Source organism: Amphiura filiformis, chromosome 8 (assembly GCF_039555335.1).
Source record: "Amphiura filiformis chromosome 8, Afil_fr2py, whole genome shotgun sequence".
Lineage (NCBI taxonomy): Eukaryota > Metazoa > Echinodermata > Ophiuroidea > Amphilepidida > Amphiuridae > Amphiura > Amphiura filiformis.
This window is the reverse complement of record NC_092635.1, coordinates 26482151-26499382: the sequence shown is the minus strand read 5'-3', so window position 1 is coordinate 26499382 and position 17232 is coordinate 26482151. Positions and strand designations below refer to the sequence as shown.

General features: G+C 35.7%; 1 protein-coding gene across 1 annotated transcript in view; it reads right to left on the bottom strand.

Moving 5' to 3' along the window:
* LOC140158872 (steroid 17-alpha-hydroxylase/17,20 lyase-like) overlaps positions 1–14187 on the bottom strand; it is a 76827-nt gene extending 62640 nt beyond the window's left edge. Inside the window, 6 exon segments of the mRNA XM_072182131.1 lie at positions 99–307; positions 2574–2732; positions 5145–5238; positions 7281–7457; positions 10251–10445; positions 13802–14187. Coding sequence (XP_072038232.1) covers positions 99–307; positions 2574–2732; positions 5145–5238; positions 7281–7457; positions 10251–10401 — 790 coding nt within the window. The 5' untranslated portion in view covers positions 10402–10445; positions 13802–14187.
* Between the last annotated feature and the right edge of the window lie 3045 nt (positions 14188–17232).

The window sequence follows — 17232 nt, the reverse complement described above, 5'->3', positions numbered from 1 at the left end:
GGATTGAACACTTACATCTATAGGCCAGGGTGCAAGTGGGTGGTGGTGAAATATTCCACAGGGGATGTGGATTTTAAATGGAATAGCCCAATACTTACCTGGATCATAGTTTTCTTTGTGAGCATCCACTTCCTTCTGTAGCTTTCCATGGAATTCTTCAGTCATTTTATGCAGTTTTTTAGTTTGCTTGTCAGGGACATACTTCAGGATGGGTACGTAATCTGCAGGCACACCATTACCAAATTCTTCTAATAATTGTTTATTGAAATCCATAAAATACTTCAGTTTTGGATCCCCAAATGAATACCTGGAAAGAAATAAAAGATGGTTGAAAGACAGATGAACAAGTAGAATAGTGAATTAAAACATGTCCCTGCTGAATATCGAGATCAGAAAATGAAAGTTTGTAAAGAATGAATATATTTGTAAAATGTGACATGATCAAGGGAATGAGTCACATGTCGGCCCTGGTCAAAAATGAGTTTTACACATGTTTCTAAAGAGGACGTTTAGAATTAGAGCTTTCAGAAACTGAAAACCCCATGTTGATACAACTTTTCTTTGTGAAGTTACGTCAAATTATCAATCACTGAAAACAATATAAAACAAAAGAATTTTAACACTTTCTTTGCCAATATCTCAAAATCAATATTGGCGACATCCGACTCATTTCCCTTGATCGTGTCACAAATGACCTTTGAATAACCTTTGACCTCACATCCATGGACATCACAAATGCAACATTTATACCTAAAGGTCATTGTGTGTAAGTTCTATTGAAATCCATTAAATTATGTGGAGAAATGACAAAATGTTAACCAAGTTGGTGCCTTAAATAAACAATGACCTCACTTGAACCCTAAATGACCTTTAACCCCATATTCGATACCACTCCACATTGACCCTGATCAAAGGATATCATATTCCATGTAAAAAGTACCATAAAATTCATCAACTTCTGTACATTGTGAAGCATTTGGAACATATTTGTAAAATGATCTCAAATGACCTCTCATCTGTTGACATCACACATGTCAATGTAGCCAAGGGTCATAGTGTCCAAGTCCCATTGAAATCCATCACAGCATGTATCATATCAAAACCTTTCTATGTGAAAAGTACCATGTTTTTGACCCAAATAATATCTAGCAAAAAATGTTTTTTTTTGAGTTGGATATCCATATTGCGTGGTTAGTGGTTCTTTGTAGCCCTGCGGGGCAAACTAGTTGGATATCCATATTTTGCAGTTAGTGATTCTTTGTAGCCATTGCATCGTCAATACAAGCCACACACTGTCTTATTCTATAATACGTTTACGGGACCTTTGGACGTCCAACCGATCGATATGAACGTACAGTTGGTGTGAAGAGGAGGCAATTCTGTAGATCATAGATCAATATGACCTTCATCCAGTAATGATCAGCCAAGGTTTCTTCTTTAGCGCAACTTATCTCTTCCAAGTATTTTTTACCGTTGGCCTATAATCATAATGCAGGCCTAAATCAAGTGTACTGAGTGAGTAGGAGGATTTTGTTTGATATTATTCTTAATTTTGATCACTATCATAGCCATACCTGCTTGCATCTCTCTTCCCCTTCTCTCTCCCTCTCCTTCCTTTCTCTCTTTTTCCCCTTTTTAGGGATCACCAGGGGCCCTGTGGAGGAGACTGTATATATGAACGGATCGTACGGTCGGCGATATTTTTTTGTGTGTGTAATATTAGTGTGTGCAATATTTTCTCCATGAAGAGAATAGAGAACTACCGAATCAGTCCAACATGTGGTGGATGAACAGGTTGCCGTAGAGGGAGATTCAAGTGCAATAATAAGCGATTTGAATAAAGAATATATAGATACTGATCACATTGTCCCCTTTTAATTAAAACAATGAGGTAACATGAAGAAAAGTATCCCAAACAAAGAAAAGCGAATGGAGACTAATTGTGGGCAATCAGATTATATGCATGTTTGAGCGATCACCGCTTGTCTTATTTTTTCTGCACGGTTGTTTGATGTGATCATTTATTAGTTTTTCAAACAAAACATTATGTACAGCAAAATGTTAGCTAAAAGTGATATCATGCTAATGTATACAGATGCTTTGAGTCATTTTCAATTTAAATTTCCCCTCTTTTACAAAAATATTCACTTTTACAGCATTTGTTAAAGCTTTTTCTGATATAAAATGTATCTATTTATGACAAAATTGGTGGCACTATTTAGTTTCTGGAAATTACTCTTTCAAGCTTTTAATGCCAATAATTCTTTTTATGTTTTCATGAAATATGCTTAATGTTTATAACAATTTCTGTGTTGCTTGTTCCACCAATTCCATCTGTTTTAATGGCAGTATTGATCACCTACCTCTTGCAAATTAAGAAATATGATTTAGGATAAAATAGCACCGCCTATAGTTTGCATTTAGTTAATATGAAGCCAATTCTATATACATCAAGCAACCGTGTCTCATGTAAACACACAATTGCAAGAATGATGTAGATGTAACTGTAATTTAATGTTCTGACCTCTTTCAAAAATGTATTTTAATTCAAAATATTGTCAAGTGCTACTTACTCATGTCCAAAACACATGGTTGCCAGGATGTTATAAACAGAAACACCAAGTACTTCCTTTGGTTCAAATGATTTTCCTTCTTTTTCATCAAGAGCTCTGCTTAGTTTGGGTAGAACGCTGTGAACTAGCTTATCCAGCCGCTTTCCAGATGCAAAGTGCCTGTTTTGTTGAAGATATATGTAATAGTATACGAATATAACCACAATCAAGGAAATAATGTTGGCACACTCTGGCATACAAAATGTAAATCGCCACCCCTCTCCCCCCAGTTCAATGTTGATGAAAGCACTTTTTCCATTGGGCTCTCCAGTCCCCCAACATTGATTGAGGGGGGATGGGGGAGGGAAGGGGAAAGAAGAAGGTTTGTACTTCTCATCAAACATAGTTATACTAATTTCACTGAACTATCAGAGCGGCAATGAAGATTTCCAACATATTTTCAAGGTATGCCAACTAATAATTTCATTGACTGCAGGTAGGTGTCAACGGGTTAAGTATTTCTACATGGGGATGACAGTCATCAACATGAAAAATTGGACAACTTTAAAGCATACTGCAGTATAGGCATATATACGGTGTTCATTTAAAGTGCTATTAGCCAAACCCAATATTTTAAAAGGTGACCGAAATATTCACAAATTACAAAGCATTAAAAAGCAAGTTAACACAGCTAGTAGCAGCAATAAAATATAAAAGACACTTCAATGACAACAGTTTAAAAGGAACATCAGTTGAAGTGATGGTTGAACAGAAAAGTCTTCAGCGATTTCTACGGTTGACTGATTGGATGCTTCTAATTGCTTACGGAAGCTTGTTCTATAATGATGGGGCAGTTGCAGCAAAAGTCCATGAACCATATGTGATAGTCATTGGTGCAGCTGGTATCTCGAGAGATACTGAACGACGTAGGGAATGCTTGGGTTTATGTCGCAAGATTAGTTCGCTCAAGTAAGTGGGGGCCATATTGTGAAGACACTTGAACGTTAGAAGCAGAGTCTTGTATCTGATCCGCTGACGTCTGTAGAGAATTGGGGTTACGTGTTTGTTGCGTTTTGCTATAGTGGTAATTCCAATTGAATGAATGCAGCTTTCAATAGCGCTACGATTTTTTATGCGTACACTGCGCGATGTACGCCAGCGTGTGCGACTGTGCGTGAGTAACGCGAAGTGAATCAACCATGCCAACGCACACGTGATTGGTTAGCATTGTATCCAAGGTCGTATGCGTTCGCGTTGTAATTTGAAATACGCGATATACGATCGCGGTTTGATCGAGTACACCTGCTGAAAGCTGCGTTCATTCAATTGGAATTCCTACTATAGACATCAGGCAAGCCTTGCTGTGGCATTCTGCAGGCGTTGGAGACGTTGAATCAGTTTCTCATGCAGCCCCAAGGTTGGTTTATTTATGTGCAGCCCCAAACTTGGTTTATTTATGTACAAACATGATAATGGACTTTTAGCAAGTGTTTTTGATAATTTGTTTGTAAAACAGTCTAAGATTTAAAAATTAAAACTAATTAAAAGTTCATCATCGATTAATCAATTCCGCCATGTATTTAAAAAACACCTTATGCAAAGTTACTATTAATTCTTATTGTATCTGATTTATATGACCACATTGGATATTTATATTTTATATTACTTATTTGTGTTGTGCATTTTCTTATTTACTATTGTTTACTGTTATCGACCCAATCTGATTATAAGACAAGGTGTGTTAGATCAATTGCAGAGTCACCAATTGTAACAGCGGAAGGGGGATTGGAACTAATAAAGCGTGAGTGAAAGTACAAGGTTTCAGTTTTGCTATCATTGAACTTCATTTTGTTTTGCAAAGCCCAGGCTTAAATGTCCTTTATGCAGCGTTCAAGACGGTCAATCATGATATCACCGTAATCATTCAAAAGACAGTGTATATGTGCGGATCCAGGGGTGCTTTGATGGCTGCAGCACCCTGGGGTATGAATCGCAAAAAAGAGAGAGAGAGAGAAAAGAAAGAAAGAGTGGAGAGAGAGAGAGAGAGAGAGAGAGAGAGAGAGAGAGAGAGAGCGAAAGAAAGAAAGAAAGAAAGAAAGAAAGAAAGAAAGAAAGAAAGAAAGAAAGAAAGAAAGAAAGAAAGAAAGAAAGAAAGAAAGAAAGAAAGAAAGAAAGAAAGTAAGAAAGAAAGAAAGAAAGAAAGAAAGAAAGAAAGAAAGAAAGAAAGAAAGAAAGAAAGAAAGAAAGAAAGAAAGAAAGAAAGAAAGAAAGAAAGAAAGAAAGAAAGAAAGAAAGAAAGAAAGAAAGAAAGAAAGAAAGAAAGAAAGAAAGAAAGAAAGAAAGAAAGAAAGAAAGAAAGAAAGAAAGAAAGAAAAAAGAGAATGGTTCATATATGGTAGTAAATATTGATGTTTAAAGCCGTCGATCGGTGAGGAAAAAACAAACTGTTTTGCCCAGATATTTATTGATATTTCAATATAATGTTGGTAAAAAGTATGCACCAAATCAAATTGAGTTCAGAAATGCACAATTTCCCTGGGCAATTAAGGGGCCCCCTTGTACATATCATAGGCTAACAATATTTCACCTTACCTGATGGCACTATGTCCAATCTTACGATGTAGTTTCCATGTGTCACTGTATGTAGCAAACGCAATATCTTTGTAACCTTGGGAAAACACTTCAGCTATAAGAAACAAAGGATGCATTAAATTAATTATTTCAGCAATACAGAAAAAAAACACACCAGAAACCTGGTTTTGGTGATGCTGAATCATCAGCTGTTTTTGGACACAAATTTATTGATTTGAGTTTTTTTTGGTCATTTGCAAAAAACAATGTCAATGATTGACCAACCCTACTTTAGAGGTCCTTAAAAAAGTCAGCATATTATGTAAGGTTGACATTATTGGGATGATGTTTAATGCAATCCAAATAGCATGAATGAGTGAGCCATGAGTGAGATAAAGTTTGCACAGGGTCCATTAGCTCGAGATACTCTAGCTAAAATACAGGTTTACATTTACTATCTTACATTATCTTGCTGTATTTCAGCTAGAGCTCCAAACGACAAGCTTCCGGGTTTTTTGGAGAACAATACTGTTACGTAAGATGAAGAAGAAACCCGCCTCGGAGCCCGCCCTACTCATTATTTCATTGTACTTATTGCAATTTGCCTCCACACATTACGTAATCAACACAAAGCTTTTGTGAGGATTAGTGAGTGGATAAGAAATTGACAGTGGAGGATACTGAAGGACACGCCGATTGTTAGTTGTCAATCATGAATTGCCGCAACGTATTAATATTTTACTGCATGGCATTCCGCAAACACCAAGACAAATTATGCCGTATTTTTCCAAAGATCATCTCATATGAAGTAAGCTGAATGCGATCTGTACTTTTGTAACATTCCGATCGCTTTTGATCACCTATTATCGGCGAATTTGCTTGAAAACACGTGAGTTCATGTTGTGTAAACATAATTAGCATAGACACAAATGAAATTACGATGCAATACAATGCAATTTGAATGTGCAGCAGATCTATAGAAATAACTTTGCCCGGTTTTATGCAGAATTAGACCCTGTCTGGGGTCCATCCAATTATCTTGTATATCCTTAGAAATAAAAAACGCCCACTCATAGACTCCACGTTTTCCTGGCTCAAAACCTGGTAGAGCACTTCTGTTTTACTTTTTTAAATTTTAACTCAGTTTGTTTTTAAACATTTAACTCGGTTTGTATTTCTTCTTTATCCTTGGTTTATATTTGTGTTTATCCATCCCATGATTTGTGTACGCATCTCTTTGTATATAATCATTTTTCGAGCTACTACGCTGCCATAAACCTTTATTTTTCTCTCATAATTAATTGTTTGCTGTTCATTGTTAATGTTTGCTTTATACTAGGGCTGCTAATAATAGCTAATACTCAATTGCATTGATTATGTGCAATTTGCATATTTTAGCTCAATAATTTTTTTTTTTGGCAATTTTAATAAATTTTTAGCGGATTTAGTTGTCCCTTGACCAATAGCCAAGTACTCACGATCATTTGTGGTTGATTTTTTTAATTTAAAAAAAAAAAAATTCCAACAAATTACAAGTTAGTATCCAGAACTCAAAAAGGGCAAACATGCAACTTAATTATGGTCACTTCAGAATCTATTTAAGATATAGAAATCAGAGAAATGTGTACAAAACAAAAGCATCTTTAATAGATTATGAAGTGAATACAAGTTACAAATCTGCTCCTTTTACTTGTATTTTTTTTAAATTTTTCCCAATTTTTATAAAAATCAACCATGAATGATTTCAGCACATGGCTTTAGGTCCAAGGACTCTCCAAGTCTGCAAAAAAGAAATTGCGCCCCCCAAAAAAAGAACACACAAAAAAACCCCAATTTTGTATCAATGAATAAATTTTTTTCCGCATTTTTTGGAAAATCAAGGTGCATATTTTAGCCTCCAAAATCATATTCTTAGCAGGCCTATACTTTATACATAGTCATGTTTCATGTATCATCTATGTGCACAAATTTAAATGCAGAAAATGATTTGTGTAATCCATTGAGTGTTTCCTGTGTTTATAGAAAAAAAAAAACATATTTGCTGGCTATTTTCAACATTTGTTACATCATAGCAGAGGTCACACAGTAATAATTACCATTAGTGAGCTAAGTTGACATCGTACTATGAGAATTTGTCTATACATGTAAAACTCTTACCTGAATAATTTTTAGGTCTTCCAGCAAATTCTACAGGCTTCTTCAAGAAGGCCTCCTTAGCAAATTCAAGATTATTAAGGATGACAGCCCAGTTGTTGCCAATCTTGATGGAGAATATATCACCATACTTTTTGGCCAACTTATTAAACTCTTCATGCACAGGACCCTTCATCAGTTCTGAAACATGGGTGACATAAAGAGAGCAATCAATAATAAAATTTGGGGATACAAGGATTTGGGGCGACCATTTGGTGGTTGTTTTTTTTTCAGAAAAGGGGCATGACCTATACACCAATCCGAGAAGCGTTTACTGTATTTGGCCCTCTATTGACGGCAACACAGATGTACCAGAGCGGGAGATTTAATTCGTAATTCAATACTCATGATTGTGTATTGAATATCACTGTTGTGTACAATTCCCGGGTACAATTCTGTATAGCACACAATAAATAATGGATGGAACCCCCGACCTCGGGACACCGCAGTTTTACATCGGGGACACCGCAGTAATGGCGAAGTCGGATAGGTGTATAGAAGCATAACCTTGCTGTGTTTGCACTCAAATATTGAGACAAATAAAGTTGACACACAAGAAGAATGGTATTTAGTATGGGTTCTATAAAGGAGATACCAGGGCTTGATGAGGGGATATTAAAAACATGTGTTTTTACTAGATTGTGAATACTTTTATATTTTTAGTATCAAGCATGGGCCACATTAAAGTTCAAATAAAGAACCTAAATTAAACCAAAATGTTATTTTTTTGGTCAAAAATCAAGAATAAGACAAATTTTGTGTTTCAATTTATAGCTTTTCTTTCGTTTGAACTAGTTTTAGATCATGTCAATTAAGATTGTGATCAAGTTTGATTTTTGTCGGATGGATTAGATTCTTCTGCAAATAAATTTAACAAGATAGTTAATCTGAGCATGTGCAGAAAAATATTGATATTGGTGTCCCCCAGGGGTCAATCTTAGGTCCATTATTATTTGTGATTTATGTTAATTCCCTCCCTGATTGTATCAATTCAAAATGTGTTATGTATGCTGACGATACTACTCTTCTTTTTAGTGCATCTGACCAAGCATCTCTTCAATCAAACATGAACAATGATTTATCAAAATTGCTTGCTGGTTTGAAGCAAATCAGCTTACATTAAACATCAAGAAAACCAAGTTTATGATCTTTGGGACAAAGCATGTTTTAAGTAATTTTACTAGTGTTTCTCTCTCCTATGGTAATGAGCCCATTGAAAGAGTAGATAAGTTTAAGTATTTGGGTGTAACTTTTGACCCATTTTTATCATGGAGTGAGCATGTTGATTACATTTCTTCAATTGTTTCAAAGCGTATTGGTGTTATTCAGAGAGTTAAATTTTATCTTCCATCAAGTACTTTGTATATGTTAGCTAATGCTTTGATCTACCCACATTTTGACTACTGCAGTCCTGTTTGGTCTAACATCAATGTTGAGTACTCAAATTCTCTTCAAATTCTTCAAAATAAGCTTGCTCGTGTACTGTTATCTGCTGATATCAGAACCCCAATTGATGTTTTAATGTCATCCCTTAATTGGGATAAACTTGACAAAAGATGGACAAATCAGCTTCTTTTGCTTGTTTTTAAATGTCTTAAACATGATGCGCCATCTTACTTGTCATCTAAATTTATTTTCACTTCCTTCACTCATGCCAAAAATACCCGTAGCCAATCATCAAATTCACTTGTAATTCCACCCTGGCAAATCATACAAGGGAAACGTACGTTTCTTTATAGAGGTAGTACCTTTTGGAATAAGCTTCCAACTGATGTTAGATGCAACCTGTCAAATATGAGTGTCAATACTTTTAAATCAACTGTAATCAAGTAATTATATTTAAATTGTTTGATTTTTACATGTTGCTACTGCTATTGCTATGTTGAATTTTATCTAATATGTGAAATATTTATATTTAATATTTGTTTGTATAATTTTAATTAATCAGGGTCTCATGGGAGACCAGTATTGTATTACTGAACTGAGTAACCCTGAATAAATAAAGATTTACTACTACTACTACTACTATAACAGACCTGGCTCATTGCATGTGCATAACTGCCAATCCCTTTAGGTATTTTCATCTCTGGTTTTGCTACCAAAGGAAAGATGTTTGTTCAAATCAAAATGGGTCCATATTTACAAAGTCACAGAAATCTTTATACACTAAGATAAGAAACAAACATAGATAAGAAATAAATACATCTGTGACCGTCTACCATGAAACGGTCGTAAAGTCGGCCAGGTCAATTTTGTTTTAATTTGTGTTTAGAAAATATATATCATAAGCCCTAAAATGATATATCATTTGACTCCAAACGATATCCAGAAGCGGAGTTATGGTCTGTTGAAATTTGCTCCTTCAGGAAAATGTACCTTATTTTGGTGGTACATGTCTCTTTTTCCACATTGCTGGTAACAAATATCAAACGGTCATAATTGACAATCACTTCAAATCATCCCCAAGTCAACAAAGTCCAGGAATGTCCTCACACTTTAAATACATACCTAAACAAAATACATTGCTTTGTATCCCTCCACTTGAACAGGATTTAGCCAATGCAAAGAAAAACTCTTGTCTTATCTTGTCTTTGTACTGTCCAACACCCATTGTAGAGGCGAGTCAACCGGGCAGGACTAGAGCTATTTAAGAATTCTATAGGCCTACATAGGTAGAAGCTTATTATCCTCTTCAACAATAGGATTAATGATTGGTTTAAAAGGTGTGACTGGCTCTAGCAAAATGAGATACATGTAGCATCAACTTGAGGTGCCTATGAATAGAATCTTTATGCACATTTTGCACTGTAACTCAGAATACAATTTACCGATTTTACGACCGCTTTGTGGCGGATGGCCACATATTTGTATGTGAAAGCAATGCAATAATTTCAAACATTGCATTGTTGAATACAGTAAAAATGTGCAATTTACCAAAAATATTGCCGACGACAGGCAGTGCAGTAGGTCCAGGCGGGAATCCAGCAGGTCTGCTTACATTTCTGTACCATACATAAACCAGTAATGAGGCTACCACTAAGAGGATGGTTGAAGTGTTCAATGATGAGATTATATATTCCAACATGATGTCCAGAAATTAACCACTTTTGACTATTTAAATGTCTCTCACTGAAAAATGAGATATAATATAGGGTAAACAGATTTAATACATGTACAACAATTTAAAGCCATATTGTAATATATATACATTTCCATAAAAATAGACTTAAGGGCTGGGGTATGAACGTTTGGACACATTAGAGCACATCAGACATATCGAATTGCATTCTGAATACGAAGAATGTCATTCTGATATCAAATAATTTTGATTTTTGAAATTCGCAATTTAATACACATTTTATGGCAAATCATTAAAATTGATATTTTGATATTTAACAGTACTTGAAGTAAACTTTATAAATCTGATGATTTATACTTAAAGTGTATGTAGGTGGGATGAAAAGCCGACGATCAATTGAAAATTTTGACCTTTCAGTATTGAAGATATGGATTTTTTCCCAAAACACCAAAAGAAATTAGGTCTTTTTGGGAAATAAAAATCCATATCTTCAATATGAAAGGTCAAAATTTTCAATTGACCGTCGGGCTTTTCCTCCCTGCTACATACACTTTACTTAATATATCATTAGATTTATATAATTTACTTCGAGGACTGTTATATATCAAAAATGTGAAAAATATCAAATTTTATAATTTGTCATAAAATTTGTATTATATTGTGATTTTAAAAAATGAAAATTATTTGATATCAGAAAGACATGCTTCGTATTCAGAATGCAATTCGATAGGTCTGAGGAGCTCTCATGTCCCACAAAAAATACTGTCGAAACGCAATAAACGCTCATTTTGGATCCTTTAAGGGATCTAGAATGAGCTTTTATGACATTTCGACAGTATTTTTTGTGGGACATGAGAGCACCTCAGATGTATCGAATTGCATTCTGAACACAAAGCATGTCTTTCTGATATCAAATAATTTTCATTTTTGAAATTCACGATATAATACAAATTTTATGACAAATTATTAAAATTTGATATTTTTCAAATTTTGATATTTAACAGCTCCTCGAAATAAATTTTAAAAATCTAATGATATATTCTTAAAGTGTATGTAGCTGGGAGGAAAAGCCGACGATCAATTGAAAATTTGGACCTTCTATATTGAAGATATGGATTTCTTTCCCAAAAGACCTATTTTTGTTGGTGTTTTGGGAAAAAATCCATATCTTCAATAAGAAAGGTCAAAATTTTCAATTGATCGTCGGCTTTTCATCCCACCTACATACACTTTTAAGTATAAATCATCAGATTTATAAAGTTTACTTCAAGTACTGTTAAATATCAAAAATATCAATTTTAATGATTTGCCATAAAATGTGTATTACATTGCAATTTCAAAAAATCAAAATTATTTGATATCAGAAGGACATTCTTCGTATTCAGAATGCAATTCGATATGTCTGATGTGCTCTAATGTCCCACAATAAATACTGTCCAAACGTTCATACCCCTTCCTTAAGCTGAACAGCTGAGGCGAATCAAAGAAAAAAGCAATTTAATTCCAGCACCGATGTCACCAATCAGTAGCCTAGTTAGTGTGTTAATACCCCCCTGACAAAAAATGAAAGAGAAAATTGCCCCTGTGATGCAAAATGAAAGAGAAAAATCAGGAGAACAAAGGAAATGATAAGGGGTAAGGAACCTGTTTCCCACCAAAGTTCACCCTGATCATGGGCCAAAATAGTGAAAAAGTACCATTACGTTTTGTTACCTGGAGAGATTTGACCATGTCTCCCCTCCTTTTTCAACCACATCTCTTGTAGTGAGGGATCAACATTTAACCACAAATTGCCTCAGGCAAAACTCACTTCCTGGGAACTAAATACCACACAACGTCATCTTTATTGACCGTTTTATTATATACTGCCTATTTTAATATTAAAATAGCTTTATGATATCCTTGTGATCTGGTCAACTCATTGACAGATACCAACCTCAGGAAGGAATTCAATTTTTGATAAATTCTCTCCATGTAGTGAAACGTAATGCCCAATTTTTAGTCCTTTTTTGGAAGCTTGAAGATTTTACATGTAGTCTCTTTAAAAAACACCTGTAGCTCTATAAGTATATTGTGGAGGACAAGCAAACAACCTTTTTTTTTGACCTAAATGGAACTGGTTAAGGGGGTACTACACCCCTGTGGTAAATTTGTGACTATTTTTGCATTTTTCTCAAAAAATAATAACACACTGGTAACAAAAGTTATATATATTATTGGGGCAAGGAATCCAATTACTACATTTTGTACACTGAAATTTCAGTGACTCAAGACAAGCGGTTCAGTATATATGATAGGAAATGAGGTACATCCTAGCGGTACCTTATTTCTTATCATAAATAACAAACCGCTTGTCTTGGGTCACTGAAATTCCAGTGTAGTAATTGGATTCCTTGCCCTATAATATGCGTAACTTTTTGTTACCACTGTGTTTTTAGTTTTTGAGAAAAATGCCAAAATAGACACAAATTTATTGAGGGGTGTAGTACCCCCTTAAACATTATTACAGGCTTAAACTTTCTCAATATATTTGCAATTTTGTATCCCTCGTCTCGAAAAGCGGGCTTCACCATGGCCTCCTAATACAGGGTGCAAATAATGTAACCAGTAATCTTGCCCACAAAATTGTTACTTTACAAACCTGACCAAAATCTTGCTATGCCCCTGTCTCCAGTACCTGTCATTCCGTCGGTCGTGCCTAGGTTGGTCCTTTGATGTGTTATGACCATCCGGTACGCCATGTACGCACAATGTTATGAACATTGCATACATTCAAATATTTAATATTTCTAGTGTTACAAAATAGTGCAGCACCTACATTTTGTAAAGGCATGGTTTTTGCAGGGTACCTGATAGTTAATGTAGATAACAATCATGTAAAAATCAGAATTTTGACAAAACTTGAGGGCGTTCTCCTCAACAAATGTTACAATCAGGCGTTATCTAGGATGACGTATGTGGCTAATATGAAGCTATAAGACTAACAGCCTGTTCAAAATTGAAAAACAACATACTCACAGTATATTTTTTGGACAGGGATGCGAGGCTCCCGACTTGAAACCCTTACCCATTTCCAAGGGCCATTTGACCATGGAAAGGTATTTTGACCCATGTCTAAGGATTTCTTTTGACATATAGACCCATTTCCCCCGAAAAGATCTAGATCATACTTGTCATGCTCAAGGAAAGGGGTTTATTTTTACAGCTGTTTGTGTCAAAAACAGATCCATGTCTAAGGATTTTTTGCAAGAGAGCAAGTATTATACTAGACAATGTCAATGGGCTTACCCTAGGCCCCTCTTGTTTGTCAATGAAACATTCATTGATTGATTTTATAAGCTTATAGCTATATAATACTAGTGCAATGAGCATGAGCATGACATTGACATGAAAGCTTTACCGGTACCTAATATGCAGTCCAAACCTGGCTGTCCACAGTCATGCAGTATAGAAAAGCCTATGTGTCAGGATCTCCTCCAGCTGTTGTATGCCTTCACTGCTATTATGCACTTTAATATGCATGTATATGAATCCTATAAGTATACATGTACATATTGTGTACAATCAAACAAGTCTACCACGTCATACAAATTACACAGTCGATCCATTCCAAGTATGGTTATTTACCTAAGGCATAATATTGTTGTTGACAAAATAACATGCCTGGCCAAACAGACCTGGCTGGCTGTGTGCAATACTTCAAGGGTGCACACCACTAATTATTTTGCTCATTCGAGGGATGCACATGCACATCTACTGAGGGGTGGTGCAATAATTATGTGTATACCCCCGGTCTGGTGAATTGTAGGGGGGGGGCAAAGATTTTTTGGCATGCCAAAAGGGCGGGGGAAAGCATTTTTTGGCAGGTCAAAAGGGGTCAAGCGATTTTGGCAGGTCGAAGGGGGAGGGCAAGTGATTTTTGGCACAGATATTTTGGGCACCATTTCTATATTACACCCTAAAAAGGTGTAGGAAAATGTTAGGAACATGTTTCGAAAATGTAATTTCCTGCTCGCATTATATGATAAGACAATCTAAGGTTTTTAAATTCAGGTTCCCCAAAATGTTGCATGTGTAAGGGGGGCAAAGGTTTTTGGCACGCGTCAAAGGGGAAAGATTTTTGGCACGGCCAAAGGGGGGGACAAGCTATTTTGGCAGACCATTTTGAAAATTCACCACCCGGGGTACACATAATTATTGCACAGCCCTGAATAAAAACAATCATCGCATTCTAGAATTTGTAGCTTTTGAGGGGATGATCAACTGACTGAAATTTTGAGGATGTCCTTATTCGCTGCCAGTCATAAAACGTACATCACCTTGGATAAAGACAGCCATGCATACAATTTGAAGTGTTTTGGTTCAAACACCTCTCAAGAACAGTCCCCTGTATACCATGTTCACTCAGCATGACCAATTGGAATTTGGGAAACCAACCAATTGGTAAAAAGGACTTGATAAATTCTGACAAAATTTTTAAGACATGAAAGCAGAATATTATGATTTATTTTATTAATTACTGGACTAGTTTTTAGCGTTTAAAACTGTAGTTTCGAGATAATGCAATTTAGGTGGATGTAAACTTCTTTTGCTCAACACAAAGTCAATAGGAATCCTGCATGATTGGGAACATGTCCTTGAACCAAACTAGGCACACAGGCTGTATTTATGACATCACACTATTTCAGCAAATTTTGCATTTGCAACAGCATTGATAGGACACACCGTATTCATTTCGATTGTTATGACCATCCGGTACGCCATGTACGTACAATGTTATGAACATCACATACATTACTTACATTGTACAAATATTTCTATTGTTACAAAATAGTACAGCACCTACATTTTGTAAAAGCATGATTTTTGCAGGGTAGGGCCTACCCAAAATGTTTAATTTAATGTAGATTACAATTTATGTACAAATCAGAATTTTGACAAAACTTGAGGGCGTTCTCCTCAGCAAATGTTACAATCAGGCACAGAGGCGGATTAATAAGGAAAAGGGCCCTGTCAGCAAAATATCCTGGGTGCCCAATAGTAACAAGTTGAAATCAGGAGCATGCCTGATTTTTTGTCGGTTCAGCCCAATGTTATGAGATACATGTACGTGCACATAGTGCACGAACATTCATTCCATTTCATACTATTTGAAGTAAAAGTTGATGTAGGCCTATGATTTGGTAAATTTCTTTTTTGAAAATTTCATTTGGAAAATTTGCAATTTCACACTATTCTATTCATGGTGCAAAAGGGGTGATTTACCCCCCATCCACACACCCCCGGATCTACGCCTATGGGCGGGATTTGCCTTTTTGGGGGTCCTGTGCCTGGCCAAAATTTGGAGGGCCCAAAACTCACTGTGAGGAAGGCATATGCACTTAAGTGGCTTAGCTTAATTTGATTTATGTATAAGATTGCGGCAGAAGCATAACAATTTAGAGAGAGCCGAGCATATTTTGTTTTCGATTTTACGGGTGAAGCACAGAAAAAAATCAGCCTGTTTTAGCCCAAAATGAAGATGAATTTTGCTATAGGGCCAGTGCGCGCTTCACGCGAGCAAAATTATGCAATTTAACCCGATTTTGGCCAAAAACATGGCGTTTTAGGTCTAAAAAGGAAGATGCACTGGGCAAGGGGGGGCACATTGTTGTGGCCCTGGGCCCATTTGGGCCCTGTAGCCCATAATATTGGACATTATAAGGCTCATGTACCCATGTAAAGGTACACTGCCCAAGTGCTGGGTGTACCAACTCAGAACCATGAACTGTTATATTTGCTTTAAATTACTTTTTAAAAACATTTTAGGCCCTGGGGCAGAGGGCCGCAAAATTTAATTAAACTTTTCAAGAATCATAAATGCGGGCATAAATAGAATGTCCTCTTGCATGCACAGGCATAACCTTTTCAGTACTATTCTACCCACCGCACCGAACCTTGCAGAAAATAATTAAAGCAAAAAAAAAGGGGGGGGCCCTTTGGCCAAAATAACAGGGGGGCCTAATAATATATTTGTATCCCTTGTCTTAAAAAGCTGGCTACACTACGTCCTCCGGCACCCCAGTGTAACAGGAGGGTGGATCAGATGGCCATGCCCATGGGGGTCCTCTGACGTAGGGATCAGTTGTAGTGAAATGACTAAAGTCAAGCAAAAATGCCATTTTGTTAAAGGATATTTACTGTTTATTTATCAAAGCAAAGATACAGATATTAAAGTAATATATCTACATGTAAAAATAATTTTATATTAGGTTACTTTAAATCTGATAAATTACATACAAAATTCATTACAATTCTGTACAAATTTCACAATTGATTTTAATAATACAAATACAATTACGGTATATTTATACAATTGATCATATAAATTATAATTATGATGAATTTAATCCAACAACTTTGTGATAGATTTAACACCAAAACTAGCCAGGTTTGCATTTCTTGACTCATTTTTATTTAGTATAAGATTTGAGCAACTTTGATATAAAGTAATCATTCATAATATCTCCAGGATTCATTATTGGTCACCAATTCACTGTGCCCTCTGATTTACAGACAAATTGTCAAATTTGAGATTGCATGATAATTGGTCACATTTTGCATGATTTCTACTAAGTTATTCTACATTATAATACAACCCTTGAGTTTATAGTGACATTACTTTTATATGGTTGTGTGGTAAGCATGCTGACACACCAGTCTTGTATGTATGTGTACGCCCTCTGCTGGATACGGTTAGTCAGTGTGTGATTTGATACTGTGACCAATATGATAAACACTTACATCACTACCAAACTGGTGATACATAGTAGGGAACAAATAAACATTTGCTCAAAA